The following is a 16,839-nucleotide window of genomic DNA, read 5'->3' as shown; positions in this document are numbered from 1 at the left end:
TCTTTCCTAGGGTGTAACTTCCTCCCCCAGGTGGCGTTGTCAACATTTTAGTTACGGTTATCCCTCATTCGTGCCACCACACTACCATACAGGCCTAATTGCAGAGAGCTGCAGAAGTCATTGTCCTTCTTAAAGGTTCTCCATACTCCACACAGCAATGCTGGAGCTTTGTGAGAGTGACCATTGGGTTATTGGTCACCTCCATGACAGATGAAGCTCTTCAGCATCCACACTGTTTATGTGTTAAAAGAGAAATGATTTCATTTGTTGAGAAAATGAAGAGGCACATGAGAGTACATGGTCCCGCAATAAATTCTCCAGCTTTTGTGAAGTTGTTGGGCAAATATATGAGAAATGAATTGCTGGGAGACTGTGACCTTATGGTAGAATTGACCTTATGGTATGAAATTGTGGGTCTTTCTGTGTGGAGTTTGCATGTTCCCCTGTGATTGCGTGGAAACTCTAAATTGTCCATAGGTATGAATGTGAGTGCAACTGGTTGTCTGTGTGTTAGCTGACACCCTGGTGACAGCTGGGATAGACTCCAGCTGATTTTCTTTTATTGTTTATTTATTTGTATACAGTTTTTTATTTTATTTTTCCTTTTCTGTGGTTTTTCTTTCTATTTGTTTTTATGTATTTAATCTTCTGTACAGCACTTTGTAGATTTTTTTTTTTAACTTTCAGTACTGTACAGCACTTTGGTCCATTGTGGTTGTTTTGTGATTCAGAGGCTGCCTTTAATAGCCGATTACATCACAGCCAGGCGACAAAGGCTGCTCCAAATGTGACCCACAAATGCCTCCTCCTTTTACCTGGATTTGAAGGATGGTTCGGGTGTATCCTTCATGGCCCACCCTATCCCAGGATTCGTAGCAGTGGATAATTTTTTGATTTAAGCTTGTTCTGCAGCTACAAGAGATAGGCACCTTGCAGTCGACGAAATCCTCTGTATGCCAGAGTTTTCTAGAGTCAAATGTGAGGCCACCTGTCCGACAGCTAAAGCTTCTCCTAAATTAGGCCATGCAACAGGATAATGACCCCAAGCACAGCAGCAAATCTACAGCATGGAAGTCCAGACCTCAACCTGACTGAAATGCTGTGTATAAAGGAATGCTTGCAAATGTCAATGAATTGAAGTTGTAGTGGCAATTCCTTTTGTTTGACAAACCAAACATCCCACAATTAAAAGTCCACAAGCCACTGCTGCACTGAGATAATATTTCGTTCGCAGGCAAAAGAAGTCCACTGTCCAAACTTTAAAGTTGCGTTTTTATGGTTTATTTTATCCAGTTTGGCAAGCAATAACAAGATCCATTTTTTGTTACTTCCTGCTGCTTCTCCTGCTCTGCTAAAAAACCATAGGCCCACCCCAGTGCATGCTGGTCCTATACCAGTCTCTTTATTTATAGAAAAGAAATGGCCCTACAGCTTTTACTGACTAATGTGGTGTGCCTCAAGGGTCAGTTTTAGGCCCTGTACTTTTTAATTTGTATATGCTCCCTCTCGGTGGTGTCATCAGGAGGCATGGAGTGAACTTTCACAGTTACGCTGATGACACTCAGCTGTACATTTCCGTGTCTCCTGATGACACCAGACCAATGGATGCCCTTTTTAACTGTATTTTAGATATAAGATCTTGGATGGCAGAAAACTTTTTACAGCTTAACCAGGACGAAACTGAAGTTTTAATCTTCGGTCCTGAGGCTCAGAGAGAGAAACTCTTGTCTAAATTACAGGCATTTTCACTATGTCCTTCGCTACAAGTGAAAAACCTGGGTGTTGTTTTTGACTCTGAGCTTGGTTTTATCCCACATATTAAACATGTAACCAAAATTGGATTTTATCATCTAAAAAATATAGCCAGAGTCCGCCCTATTCTCTCTCGGGCCAACACGGAGATGTTGATGCATGCTTTTATTACCAGTCGCATTGATTACTGTAATGCCCTGCTCTCTGGTCTTCCTAAAAAGAATATTTCAACTTTACAACTTTTACAAAACTCTGCAGCTCGTGTGCTGACGAAGACGAGAGGGCAGGCCCACATTACACCGGTTTTAGAATCGCTGCACTGGCTCCCCGTGTGTTTCAGGATCGATTTTAAAGTTCTTTTATTGGTTTTTAAATGTCTTAATGATCTTGGGCCTTCTTATCTCTCAGATCTGCTTTTACCATATGAACCCTCGCGGACCTTGAGGTCCTCTGGTACTGGCCTTTTGATTGTCCCTAAAGTCAGGACACATACTCACGGAGAGGCAGCTTTTCAGTGGTATGGTCCTCGTCTGTGGAACAGCCTGCCGGAGGAGCTCAGGGCCGCAGAGAACGTACATGTTTTTAAGAACAGGCTCAAGACCCACCTTTTTAATTTGGCTTTTACTTAACGTTTATTTATTTTACGCTTATTTATTCTATCCTGTTATTCTATTGTTAATTTAGGTTTTACCTAATATTTATTGATTTTATTCTTATTCATTTTTTAATCTTCTTACTCTATTTATATTTATATTTATATTGTATCCCGTTCTTATTTATTTTTTCTTTTTACCCAGTATATATCCTATTGTGTCATATCTCCAGTGTTTCCTCGGAGGGCGCTCTCTGCACCGGGTCTGTGATCGACCGTGGCTGCTGGGGCTCTGGGGGTCCTCTCAGCCTGGCTGGGGGGCTTCTTTGCCTCCCTCCTGCTGTGTGCCCAGCCTGGAGGCTGCGGTCTGTGACCGCCTTCCGGTGGAGACGGGTCGCCATGATAGTGTTTCCTCACTTGGCTCATGCGTACCCAGTCCAATTTTACTTTTTAAGTGTGCGCGTGTGTGTGTGTGTGTGGGCGGGGGGGGCTGCTTTTAACCATGTAAAGCACTTTGTGCTACATTTTTTTTTTGTATGAAAAGTGCTTTATAAATAAAGATTGATTGATTGATTAATTTAACAAGGCAACACCAAACAAACACAACATTGAAACAAATATTAACCTACAAAGAAAATTCTAAATAAACCCCAAAATATAAGTAAACTAACAACAAACTTTAACTAATTTCAAAATAATAAAAAATAAGAACAAATACCTCCAACAGAAGTTATTGCTGCTGACTGAAGGTTCTGTAAACTACTCAGTCATAGAATGATTACGATATTGAACTAAAACAAATGCCTGAATCCTAAATTATGGATATCCTATTGTGGTGATCTGAAATGTAACACTAAATATGATTAAAACACTAAAACTCTGGACTCCGGGGCTGAACGACCGCGGGGATCACCAGCCCGAGGAAAACACAAAATACACATGACTCCGTGAGAAAGACAATTCATTCTTGAATGAAGACGTTGATCAGACACATTTAAAATGTTGCCAATTGTGTTTATTATTAAATTATTTAGAGAAAATAGAAAAGGGGGGGAAATAGAAAAGGGGGAGAATAGAAAAGGGGGGGATAGAAAAGGGGGGGGGAAGAAGAGGGTAAAGGAAAGGGATAGAAAAAGGGAGAAAGGGAGAACCCCAACAATGCCCTCTGAGCAAGCACTGGGTGCGACAGTGGATAGGAAAAACTCCCTTAAAAGGAAGAAACCTATGACAGAACCAGGCTCTAGAGGGCGCAGTCAACTGCCGGGACTGGTTGGGGGTGAGGGTGAAAGAGAGAGAGGAGGGGGGGGAGATGGGACGGGTGTTAGGAGTTAAAGGGAAATAGAGGAGGGAGAGGTGTCAGGAGAGAAAGGGAGAGGTGAGGACAGGTGAGGTGAAAATTACGATGCAGCGGTGGAGGAGGAAGACGGGGTCACATCAGCAGAAGAAAAAGTAGAAAAAGTAGAAAAAGCAGGAGTGCTCTTTCTCCAGAAGAAGCGGAAGCGTTTTTTCTTCTTTTCCATGATCTTTTCCACGAGCACTTTTTTCTCTAGGATGAGCGTTCTTAACTCATCAATTGTTTGTGTATTTTCCTTCTCAAGTTTCCTGCATGTTGTCTCCACTTCTTCTAATTTGGCTTGTTTTTCTTCGAGCCTTTCTTTCAGTTCTTTACATTTGGCCTCCTGCATAAGCTTTGCCTCGTGCATCTCTGTATAACTCTGTTGTAATTTGTTGTGTGTGTCTTGTAGCTGCTGACTTCTCTCGACTTCTTGAAGTGTACACTGCAGGTCTTTGTTTGTTTTCTCTAGTTGCTGCTTTAACATCGGCACCTCAGTGTTTTTGCACTTCAAGTTGTTGGAAAGTTTCTCCAGTTCTGTGTTTTTTCTCAGCATGTCACTGAGCTTACTCTGCATCTCTGAGCATTGTTTTTGCACTTTTTTCTTTTCCCCCTCCAGCTCAGTTGTTTTGGAGTTCAGTTTGTTATAACAGTCTTGCAGCTGTTGGTGTTTCCTCTCAAAGTCCTGGAGAATTTGTTTTTCTTCTTTCTGCTTTATTTCCCGTTGTTCTTTGTCTTGAAGCAGCTCTTGATATTTGTGCAGCGTTTCATCAAGCTTCACCTGCTGCGCTCCGTATTTTTCCTGCATGCCTCTCTGGTTTATGTCCAGTTTTTCTTTCTCTTCAAGGATTTCTTTATTTTTTTGCAGAGCTTCATCAAGCATTACTTGCAAACCTTGGTTGTGTTTCTTAATGACCTGAAGCTCACAATCCAGATCTTTCTGTTTCGTGTCATGCTGTTCTTTGTCTTGTCGGAAATCCTTATTTCTTTGCACTGTTTTATCAAGCTTTATTTTCAGCGCGGTGTATTTTTCCTCCACGCCTTCAAGCTTGGAGTCCATTTCTTTCTGTTTAATTTCTAGTTGCTTTTTTTCTTGAAGCAACTCTTTATTTTTGTTCAGTGTTTTATCAAGCTTTGCCTGAAGTCCTTTGTACTTTTCCTCCATGCCTTGCAGTTTGCGCTGCTTTATGTCCATTTGTTCTTTTTCTTGGAGGAGTTCTTGATTTTTTTGCAAAGCTTCATCAAGCTTTATTTGCAAGGCTTCCTTGTGTTTCTCGCTGTCCTGAAGCTTGCAATCCGTATCTTCCTTTTTCATGGTCTGTTGCGCTTTCTTTCGAAGAAACTCAACCCTTCCTTTCAGCACTTTTTCATTTATCTCAGTGCCTTGGAGTTTTATGACCAGTTGTTTCTTCTCTTGGAGGATTTCTTGATTTTTTCGCAGAGCTTCATCAAGCTTTACACTCAGCTCCTGAATCTTTTTTTCCTTGTCTTTCTCGTTTTTCTTCTGTTGGAGGATTTCTTCTGTTGGTTTTTCTTGTACTTTATTAAGCTTTGCTTGGAGCTCAAAGTTCCTTCCCCGCATGTCTAGGAGTTCCATTTCTTTCTCCTTTTGAATATCTTCCTTTTCAAGAAGCTGGCTGAACAGTCTATCTACTTCAGCGGTCCTTCTCTCATATTGCTCTGTCAGGAAGATAATCTGCTCTCGTTGTTTAAAAAAACTTTCCCAGACGTAACTGGTGTACTCTGGCTGGAGCGGGTGTCGCGTATTGTGATTGTTCATGAGATTTTCCTCACGCATTTCTTCCGAGCACATCTTCTGCAGTTCAGTATCGTCTTCTCGATTGCAAAGAGGAGCGCTGGGCTTTACGTTTTCTCTTTTTTTCTGTTTTCTTGGAGACATGTTTCTAATCTGTTAACAGTGACTCTGAAAAGGATTCAAAAAAGGCTTCTCTGGCGAACGTTCGTTTGAATGCTGCAAACATCAATGCTGCGAATAACGGACTAAAAGTTGTTGCGTCTCACGCCTATTTAAGGGTTTTGGGATCAAAGGATCAAAGTGGTGGTAAGATTCTAAATGTGTGTGACATCACAATTCTGTAAGCCAATGAGGTTGTCACATGACATTTGTGAGAGGGCATTCTTTACTTGTGTAATTGGGGAGGCTTTAGGACCCAGGGGACACAATGGAGGGTATAAAAGAGGAAGTAGCAGCAGGTGCTCTTCATTTCCACTGACGAGCTGCTGTGAACAATGGTTGTGTGAGTAGGTGAGGAGCCTGAGAAGTTTTAGTTGTCTGCCACACAAACGGTTGTTTTAAACCTCTACAGCAGAGGTTCGAGATGCAGGCTGTTTTTCTTTTAGTGCTTTTTAAAAATTTGTTGAAATGTATTTGATGTTTATTGTATTTTATGTTTTTAGTAGTGATTTTAGACGCTAAGCCAAGATAAGCCAGGTGTGCAGCAAACACAGTTGTCTGCTGGAGGTATGTTAACTTAATATATTTGACATTTAAAAATGTATATTTATGCACTATAATCTAATTTATATTGTATTGCCTCCTGCAGGGCAGGCTGCACATGTGAACTTGTCACTGTTTTTTCCTCCTCCTGTTTTGTTGCGTTTTTGGTTTTAGTAGGGTCACATTTTAAAACTGTTTTTTTATGCTGGGTTTGTTTTTATTTTTACTGGGCTGGTGCAATATTAGTCGGGCAATGTGCAATCCCTGAGCTGGGCTCTTACCTTAGGGGACGTAGGTCTTTTAGAGGTGCTCTGTGTGGATTTGCAGTGAATAAGTTTTGTTAAGAGTGATTTTAGTGCCACCGATTATTGCCTGAACTAAAACACTTAGTGTATGCGATAAGTGTTCTGTTCGGCTCGTATTTCTTTGGGGTGGATTTGTTTCTTTTAAAGCAACGAGCATCTGGGACCACCGGGGTGGAGCAAGCCCTTAGGTGATAGTTGCATTGCTGGCAGGTTGCACCAATAACACTATCTTGTGGTCGTTAGTGACTTTTTCCATTTTGACGTTTTAGGCTTTTTTTTTGCAAACCCTTTGTGTTCTTTTAAAATAATAAATTTTAACATATCTGACTGATATTGACCCTCTTGTCCCGTTTATTCTGGGCTCGTTCCTGTGAGAGCTTTGGGCCTGAAAGTTTGCACAAGTAGTATAGAGGCCCTTAGCGGTTACTCGGTGGCTTTTACTCGCTACATTTGGACAAATTATCAATAAGCTTTCAATATCAGTAACAATGGTGACAGTATATTTGTTTGTGTTGAACAATAAACAATTATGCTGACAATTGTGTCCAGTATGTTGGCTGATATACTTTTACTTTTTGCATTTGAAAATAAAAGCTGGCTTGATTTTAACACCATTACAAGAAGTGTTGTTAATTCTTTTTGAATCATAATCAGGTTACCACAAATTATTTTTTAATTTAGTAGAACTTGAAATGTTTGTCAGTGGATAAACAATTCATAATACAAAGTCAGAAACATCAAGTTATTCACCTCACACCGAGCACATCTACTGCGGGTGTGGTGCCTGTTATCGGACCCGGAGTCAGCAACAGCCCCCAAGAACCCGAAGAGGAGAGTCCTGGCCCCTAGCCCTGCCAGTGTGGCAGAAATGATGACTGATGATGATGGCGGCAGCAGCCATTCTACTCTGTGTGAGTAGCTTAATGTTGTTCATGTGTAATTTACGTTGAGTAGGCTAACCACATTATTACATTAATGCATGTAAGGTGAACTAGCAAACACCATCGTAGTTACATGCGGCTGTCTTCTTGTTTGATGACAGATACTCCCTACACCCTAGATACTCTTTGCTCCACATTTAGTTCCACCCTACTCTCCCGAGGCTGGTTATGTTGAAGAAGATATATAATGTAATCATTTTTTAAAAAATAATGCCAATATTTTAACTCTTTTTTTGGTGTTTTACTTTTTATTTATCATTGTTCATCACTCAACTACTCTTTAATCTCGAAAATGGTGGGGTTTTTATTTTGAAGGCCCGCGCTCTTATTTTGTTGACTTTAGATCTAACTGACGTTGGCTTTACGCGCCGAGCTTGTGCGAGGTTATGAAACTGCGCTCCGCTGGTATGTCACCTCTCCTCCTTTAGTCGGCTCTGCTTCTACAACACTCCTTATTTGACAATGTGTTTGACTTATATTTTACGTATTTATTAAAACGCCTCTTTTTAACAAGCTGTCGATGACGTAGTTCAACAGTTTAGAGCTAACGCCGGTACACCCGGCTAGCATTAGCACTTCTCTGATAGCAGAACAAAGTGTTCCTGCTGAATCTCATGATGTGGTTAGTCGGCTTTTCTGCTTCACTGATGTGAACATTACAGGTAATAACTGGTGTGCAAAGCCAGCTGTCATTGTAGCAGTTGAATGTAGTTAACGTGAGTGGGTCAAAGTGAAACACAGGTCGTGTTTGACCTTTCAGCTGATTGTGAAAGGTGTCAAATTGCCCCCTGTTTTAGTTGTTTAATCCCTTTGAAAACATGTCATTCACCTCATCCCTTTGTTTTGGTCCTCAGTCACGTGTCCACAGATGAGGGGACAGATGCTGACGTTGACATTTTCAATGGGAAGACAGTGAAAGGTAAAATCAGAGAAAACAGGCAGTTTGCAGCTAAGTTGTAGTTGACTAAAACTAAACCTAGTACCAAAGCTAGTGACTGACTAGTACCACACATTACCTACTAAAGAAAAAAATAACTAACGTGCAGGCTAATAAAAACTAAACTAAGATATTTTGCCGGTTGATAGGACCCATGTGAGGTGTTTCAGGCAATTATTTAGAACACCTCCTGGGCACATCCCTTTGGAGGCACGCCCAACTGGAAAGAGACCCCAGAGTAGACCTACATCCTGCTAGAGAGATTATATATTTCATCCGTCTGGGAATGGTTTGGGATCTCCCAGGAGGAACTGGGTGTATCTGGAGAGAATTAAGTTTGGAGTACTGGAGTACTCCAGATAAGCAGGAATATTGTTTGGATGAATATTTTTCAACAGTAAAATAATAATAATCATAATAATAATAATAATAATAATAATAATAATAAAAATTCTATAATAGTGAAAAAACAGGAGCTTTTCTGTCATTTAATATTTTATCTATTCATTACTTTAGTGCAGTATGAAGGGCTGTGGGAGGAGGTCTTTGTCAGTAGAATGAGAAAGAAAAATACTGTTAGTCCAAAAATGTATGTCTTCCTTCACATTTTCCTAAGACTTCAAGTGAGCTGTTTTGAAGGTTTCCTGGGCTGATTTATGGTTATGTGGTTGTTTGGTCAAGGCCAATAGTTTCCTTAATTAATATCATGGGCAGTTAGCAAAGACATCAGTCTGCAGCTGTTTCTGTTTTCCAACCTTGGTTTTAGGCTTAACATTTATTTCATAGAGGCATTCAACATGTGCTCAACATAATCAACTCAATCCTGTTGTTTGCCCAACGATCTGGTGAGATAAGTGAGTGTAAGCATCTTTGTGTTTAAGGGATGCCAAATGCTGTCATTTTTTCTGTAAAGCAAATTTACCTTGCCTATGGGTATAAATAAAGTTACCTTGACCTTTACCAGTAACTAAAATAAGTCTCTGACGATCTCATACGAAAGGGGTCAAAAAATTGAAGGCGAGGCAATGTTTTTGTTAAACTTAACAAAAATAAATAGGTGTGTGTGTGTGTGTGTGTGTGTGTGTGTGTTAAAAAGTATGATGATTGTGAAGAATGAATATGACTAAAAATGTTGAAGATAATTAAAAAGTAGAGTTTTCTCTGGGGTACAATACAATTTCAAATTTGCTTCCGGTGCTGGGCTACATAATGACTCAAATCTACTTCTCCTTGTTTGTTTTCCTTCTAGTATCACTAGTATCAATGTTTTATTACTGATATATCATATCAGTAATAGCTTCAGAGGCAGGTCCAGATTTATAATAATAAAAAATTGATTCTGTTGCTTCCTGGAAACTGCTGTAGATACACATAACGGTGATACTCTGGATTTGTTTCAGTTATTCACTTTTAATTAATAAAATGCTGATTCTTGGTGTTACTTTTACACAACTGTTAAAATGTTGTCCCTTAGAAGCTTCTTCCCAGCATTATTTCCTTTTGATAATTAGACATTTATAACTTCAACATATTTAAATTCAGTATCTGGAGCCCGCCCACTTAGTACTTAGTGCCTTGGCTTTGGTTCTTTGCATTGTTTCATCTGTCCTCTCTGCTCAGGTCCTTGTGTGGAACCGCCAAAAATTTCCATCATGCAGTTGGAGGCTCAGCTACGTCTGTGCCAGAGTTGTTTTTGGTGTTGCAAGAGTGGACTGCGGCTGTTCTCCCAAAGCTATACGCAAAGGTAGACAAAGTGAATGTGTGCCTTTAGGTTTTAGGCAGAGTTGCTGAGAACACCTTGATGATTGTGTTTGTGTACTCTGTGTTTAAACAGGTCTGAGTGCCTGCTTGGTTTTGAGTTCTTTGCTTTCTCACCGCAGAAAAGCTGCGACCTACTACGACCTCCTGGGAATCAAATCTGATGCCACGTTAGAGGAAATCAAAAATGCGTTTTTTGACAAATCCAAAAAGGTATCATTCCCATTTGGATTTAAATAAAACATGTGGCCACACGAGGGCAGCCTTGCACAGCACATTTTGTGCTTGCTAGCTGTTCCCACAGTGGGCTTCCTCACTGTTTGTTTTCAAGCTATGGCTCCCAGTTTAAATAAGGATGGGTATGTGTGTTTACTTTGTGGCTTTGGCCTCATTAAAGGGTGAGAAAGAAGCTTGGTTCAAAGTGCAAAACAAAAATCTATTTGTCATAAAAAGTAAGAACATTTTTCGGTTGTTAATGGTTGCATATTTGACCTGCACCAGATCTTTTCTTTTTTCATGCTTCATGAGGAGAATTTGCTGCTGACTCTGTCCCCTTTATTGTGCAGCTACATCCAGACAGCGACCCGTCAAACCCGGCACTGCACAGCCAGTTTGTGCAGCTGAACGAGGCCTACAGGGTGCTGAGCAAAGATCTGAGTAGGAAGGAGTACGACTTCAAAATACGACAGCCGTATGGTGGTGCTCAAGTCTTCAGATCTGCCTCCACTGACCCCAGCTACAGAGGCAGGTGAGGATTCACCCACATCCATTAGTGTGTTACTGCTTATGAACTTTACATTAACAGAGTGTCATCTTTAAAAGCAGCAAATTTCACACAGGAACCCCAGTGTTTGGGGCTTCGTTGTTTCTAACATGTATAACAGTAAAACAGGAGATCAGCATCAGATGTGTTCAATTAATTCTCTTTCATGGGCTCAACAGGATGTCACACAGATTATACTGAGAAGCATGCAGGGTAAAGACTGTTTAATGTCAGATACAGCTGATACGTCATTGATGTTCTCATGTACAGCTCTGACGGGCAATGTCTGAAAAGGTTGAAGTGCACATCTGAAAAATTCACCTTTTTTTTTTTTTTATATAATGTCAGGCCAGAGCAGCGGTCATCTTAAAGCACCAAGGGACAGATTTAGAAAAGAAACACAGAATTTGTGACTGACGCTGTTGCATATCTATTTCTGGGAGTTCCTTTCTCAAGGCACAAAAAATGGGGACGACAATGTTTAAATCATATACGCCAAGTGATTTACAACTTTTGCAACATGGAATTTACTTTCAATTGCCCCGATATTTAATGCCGCAAAAAAGCATGTCTTACAACTACACTTGTGTTACACTTGAATTACCGACATTTCAATCCACAGTTTCGGGGACTGAGGCCTTTTCTCCTGTTATTCAGGGACTAAATAAGCACATAAAAGATCTGCAGTGTTGAGATTATGTTTAGTACCTGGTCACTGGAATTCTCTTTATGAGGTCCGAGGAGACCGTGATGTAAAAAATAAACTTGTGTTGCTAGTTAAACGAAATAAACAGCTCTGCAAGAAAGGAAAAACTTTAGCAGCGGCCAAATCAACAATCTGATACATTTATGAAACGAATGAGTCCACTGACCACAGAAGACAAATAAATCGCAGAATTCTTTCCATGGTTGAGAAATCATCTTCACAGCATCCAGTATTTTAGACAATGAACTTTGTGTTGTATTCAAGAATTTGAACTTGAAATTGAGCTCATAAATTCATTAGGAAATTGTTTACTGAGGTCAGAGAGTGAGAGATCAGTAGGGTCATTTGCTCATAGACGTCTATACATCTGGACTTTTTGAAGCTAGAGGAATCCCCTCCTGGTGGACATAAAAAAATAAATCTGCTTTGGATTTACTTTGCAGTCCCAGAGCTTCTGGAAGCTTCATCCTTTATATACAGACTATGACTATCACTTGTCATATTTCATGTTTCTTGAAGTTCAGACACGATTTGTGTAACTGCAAATCAAATGAGAAACCTTAGTTATTACAACAAGTGCTTATTCCATTGAGCGTTGTTTCTGATGTCACTAGTCAATCTTCTCATGCCTTTCCTATCAGCATGGACGCTTATGAGAACATCCGTTACTGGGAGCAGGTTCATCACCCTCACACTCCGGAGATGATGGCCGAGGAGAAGCAGAAGAAGAGGAGGAGGAACTTCCGCCTGGTGGCGTATTGTGTCGTCGCTATGATGCTCAGCATAGGAGCCCACGCCGTCCTCTTCAAGTAAAAACCCCACACACGATACCGACTGAGCAATCAGCATTTTGTCTTTAAATTTAAACTGTAAATATTAGAAAGAAGTGTGCATTTGGTAAACTTCCTCTTGCTCACACCCTGTCCTTCGTTGTTCACACTGTGTCCTTTTATTTGCTACTCATTCACATCCAGATGAATGAGGAATGTTGCGGACGTTTCTCAGTGCCATGTGTGTTGGCACAACCTCCCAACTCGCGGCCTTGAGTTTGCTTTCACACACTGACATGGTGCCACATGTGTTTGTTGAGATTCACTTCTTTGTGATGTGAGCAGCTCCTCTAACAGCTGTACAAACCCATAAATAAAGAGCGCTGCTGAGTTCTTAGGTTAAGCTCTCTAAAAGGGAATTGTCTACCTCCCTCTGATGCTTTCAGGAAACTGGAAGAAGTTCACACCAACTTCATGGATGAGAAAGACCGAATCATCATAGAAATTTACAATGAAGCCAAAGAGAGGGCGAGGTGTGTGCACTGAGCTTCAGATTCCTTTTTTCCCCCTGCTTCTCTCTGATGCGTTTGTTGTTCTGATGCTGTTTCATTTGCGGTTTTTCAGGGTCAATGGTTTTAAGAAGCAAACGGAAATCCTGCGTCAGAAGCACGCCGAGTTTAAGGAGAAATACAAACGCACTGACGTTGGAGACGACAAGTAGCAGATCCTTCAGCTGTGCTCGGTGATGCCAGCAGGCGGACCAAGCTGGCTGTTGTTAGTTTTAAGATTATAAAGTTTTATTTTCTGACCTTTTTAAACGGGTTTCCACGCCTGTTTCTGCCCTCAGATGTGATCCTGAAATTTGCAGGGAGTGGGTGTGGTTTAGGGAGAGGGTCCCTCTGGTCATTGATGCTAACCAGGATAAGCTTTTATATTTTATGGGACTCGTTTGTTCCCAAACCTGTTCACAGTTTGTCCACAGGAGCCGTAATGAGCTCTATCAAACTGCCCCTAATGGAGTCTCAGGAGCATGCTGTTTGCTGTTTATTGTTCTCAGCCTCATTTCTGTTACAGCTGTGCAGCATCTGGAACTCACATGTGACAGTGAATAATACAACATGACAGCTGATCAAGTTGTGAAGAGAGAGACTCTTATTTGCAGCAATGTTTCATGTTGTTTTAAAAGAAAATGTCTTTGAGCGCTCAAGTGTGGACGCTGCTGTTTAAATTGGTTCACACCTGATATATATTCACAAGTGTTTGATTTTTGGACTTTCTGCACTTCCTGCCAACAAATATCAATTTGTTTGACACAGAAAATCTGGAGAAAAAAGTGCCACTGAGTAAGTTATTTATTGCAAACTGTTGTAATATTATGGAGAAATGCATTTAAAGGAAAGATCACACACATGAAGTGAGCCAACATTTACCATTTTGGCCTCAGTCTTTATATATTTGTGTGTTTTTGCTGCCTTGTTGAGTCCCTCTTGGGACATCTGAGAGAAAGCATTAAAAGATCTCATTAACCATCCTTTGCTTGATGTCACTTTACTTCTACATGCTCCTTGTTATTTATTGTCTTGCTTATTACCATTTCTTCCCATAGTGTCATTTGTTTCCTGTTACCTTTTAGCGAGCAGCAGAGAAGAATTGGTAATGATCCAAATAAATAATTATTTATCTCAGGTCTTTGTTTTCCATCACGTCAGTGAAAGTGAATCATACATTTTTAACTGAAACTTAACCTTGAAGACAGCAACGCAGTTATGTTTATTTGCATGTTTGCTTTTAAAAACAAGAAAATTTCCAGTGATCATCCAGGAAAGGCGACACCCATTATGAAGTCAAGGCTTGGATTCTTTCCTCTTTCTTTTTATTTTTGAAGGAATTGTGTGGGTGTGTAAAACCCTGCATCTACAGCGTGAAGTTTGTTTTTACGAAAGGATATCGCCCCTTTTCCCTCTGTTTTCTTGTCCCCAGCGGCCCCTGCCCTGAGACGTCAGCAGGAGATAACATACTGTGTCCCCGCATAGCTCTCAGACACCCTCACCCTCATGTGGCGTGTGAGTACCCTGTCATAACCCAAACACGCCATAATGACTGAGATCCTCGTGTCAGCATGCCTTCACACACACACTGATAGGAGATGAGGCTCAAGAGTTTTCCTGCTAGAGAAGAAAACGGCTCTGGATGCAGTTTTAATTGACTTTTATCTTTAGTTTAATGAGCTGCTGTGTAGAATCATGCTCTGAAATAAAAGTGTGACATGCTCTTTGGAGATTATTTTTTTTATTGATTAGCTGGATGGGAGGGGCTGAAATGCTTAATTTCCCTCCTTGGGCATTAAAAAGATCATAAAACTGCTCCCAAACTACAATGATCCACCTTCGGGAATTCAAAATTGTTTTTATGATTTTAATTAGCAGGAAACTTTACTACTGTGCAAAAGTCATGAGCAGCTTTTCTTTCTTTTTTTAAATATTTTGCTTCCAAGCTGACTTTTTTTCAGAGAAACATTTTGTTTTTTGTTAAGATTCATAACACTGACCTATGAGTTAAGCATAAAGCACCTAACTTGAGTGATAAATCACTGTTGTGTGTACATGTAACAGACAACGACAAAGAAAAGTATTTTGCACCGACATCGTGATTCCCAAAAAGCTATTAACTCAAAATATGGCAAATCTTGTCATATTGTGCAGTGTGTCCTTAAACAATCTGGGAAAGCCGGAAAAGTGGAGGACTAAAGAAGTTGATCCCTCTGCTGCTCACTGAAAGCTCATCAGAAATGTTCTCGGTGAAAGTGTATCTGTCGGGAAACTATTCTTAAGGAAAGGAAACGGTGATAAATGTTGAGGTATGAGAAATTACACAGAACTGGACAGAAAATCAGGGGAAACAAGTCTGAAGGAGAGATGAATAAATAATTTGAAATTTCTGTTTTAACCCAATCATTGTCAGGATGTATGGAGGAAGTCAGGAGAGAGGTACAGCAGTGATGGCCTACAGCTCTGTCATGGTTCAGGGCCCCATTTCAGTCAGTGGTGTTTGGGATCTTGTCAAAATTAATGGAATTATGAATAGAGAACAGTATTGTCCAATGTTGACCCATGATGCAATACCAACTGGAAGGGATCTGATTGGCAGCTGCTTCATTTTTCAGCATGAAATAATTCCAAACCCACTGCCAGTGCAGTGAAAGCACACCTGGATAGAAAAACACTAACTGGAACACTAACAGTCATGTAGCGACCTCTCCAGAGCCCAGACCTCAACATTATTGAAGCAGTGTGGGATCATCTTAACAGAGAACAGAGCAACAGACAGCCAACGTTCAAAGAAGAGCACTGAATGTCCTTCAATAAGTCTGGAGAACCGTTCCTGAAGATGACTTCTTGAAATGTTGCCTTCAGGTTAAGGCTGCATAAAGGTGGTCAAACCAAATATTGACTTTCAAGCTTGTTAGAATTATACAAACTCTGTTTTTGTCTTATATACTGTATTTCCATGTATGTTTGTAGATGTTTCCATAAATCACTGCACCTTTTTACCATTTCCTCGAAAAAATATAAATAAATGAAATGTGGCCCAAGACCTTTCCACAGTTTATCAGTTCTACTTGACATTTGTTTTGGGCTCTTTTTATTTGAAAAATGCCCCTTGTCATTTTCTTCTCACAGTGGATGGACAGCAAATATGTAAATAATAAAGTGAATAATGGCTGACTTTGATTTACCTGCTTTACTGTCATGACTCAGTGGAACATTTGAAGAGAACAGAACAAATCATTCGTCAGCGTTATTAGTAACACCTAAGCTGCATTCCTACCGCGACGTGTCAGTCTGTGTTTACACGCAGGGTCACTGTGCATTACAGCGTTTGGTCGTGTTGGCTTGTTGAGAAATTCCTTGTAAATAACTTCTATGTTTAACCTGAAGAAAATGTTTATCAATCATCAGCTCGTTGCTCTCAGTATGCGTTGGATTGCAGACAAGTGTGCACCAGCTGAACTCTTAAATCATTGGCATTACTTTGATTAAATACAACATTTCACTAAAGTGTAATTTTAAGGAAGTTGTTCATTAAATAGAAAAGTTATAAAGAATGATCTATTACATGATCTATTTCCTAGCAAGGACAAGGTGTTCACAAGTCAAAAACAAACACACAAGTTTGATGATTAAACACTTCTTCTTTGGCAAAACGTAATCTGTTTTAAGTATACTCTCATAGGGCTACATGTTATAAGATGGCATCTTTAAATCATAGTCTTTCTCTTGGATAAGTAAGAAAGCCAGTAGACAGCTGGCCCCCTTTAAAAGAAAAATGCCCCAACTGATGCGCACAACAATCACCATTTTCTAAAAATGTAATCCCCTTATTGTTTAGCCTCCATATTCACATGTAAATACTAAAATATGTTCCCTGCCACTGACACAACCTTGGTGTCCTCAGTCATACTCCCCACTTACAAGAGGCCCCTGGAGGCCCCCTGACCCCCGCTGTGGGACCAATAGAGACACT

The 16,839-nt window shown here is 40.3% G+C and overlaps 1 protein-coding gene across 3 annotated transcripts; it reads left to right on the top strand.

Moving 5' to 3' along the window:
- Positions 1-5,983: 5,983 nt before the first annotated feature.
- Positions 5,984-13,846, top strand: dnajc4 (DnaJ (Hsp40) homolog, subfamily C, member 4). 3 transcript variants are annotated; one of them, XM_085172059.1, is made up of 8 exons: positions 5,984-6,159; positions 8,236-8,300; positions 9,939-10,062; positions 10,199-10,289; positions 10,643-10,824; positions 12,187-12,354; positions 12,762-12,848; positions 12,940-13,846. In XM_085172059.1, exons 3-8 carry the CDS (start codon positions 9,971-9,973, stop codon positions 13,034-13,036), a joined length of 717 nt encoding a protein of 238 aa, XP_085028185.1. In that variant the 5' UTR covers positions 5,984-6,159; positions 8,236-8,300; positions 9,939-9,970; the 3' UTR covers positions 13,037-13,846. The 3 variants fall into 3 exon arrangements, with proteins under 3 accessions (XP_085028185.1, XP_085028163.1, XP_085028174.1); XM_085172037.1 differs by lacking the exon at positions 5,984-6,159 and adding an exon at positions 7,665-7,786; XM_085172048.1 differs by lacking the exon at positions 5,984-6,159 and adding an exon at positions 7,793-8,043.
- The last annotated feature ends 2,993 nt before the right edge of the window (positions 13,847-16,839 follow it).

The sequence above is a fragment of the Neolamprologus multifasciatus genome, chromosome 2, assembly GCF_963576455.1.
Source record: "Neolamprologus multifasciatus chromosome 2, fNeoMul1.2, whole genome shotgun sequence".
Classification (NCBI taxonomy): domain Eukaryota; kingdom Metazoa; phylum Chordata; class Actinopteri; order Cichliformes; family Cichlidae; genus Neolamprologus; species Neolamprologus multifasciatus.
This window is presented reverse-complemented; position numbering and strand designations above follow the sequence as displayed.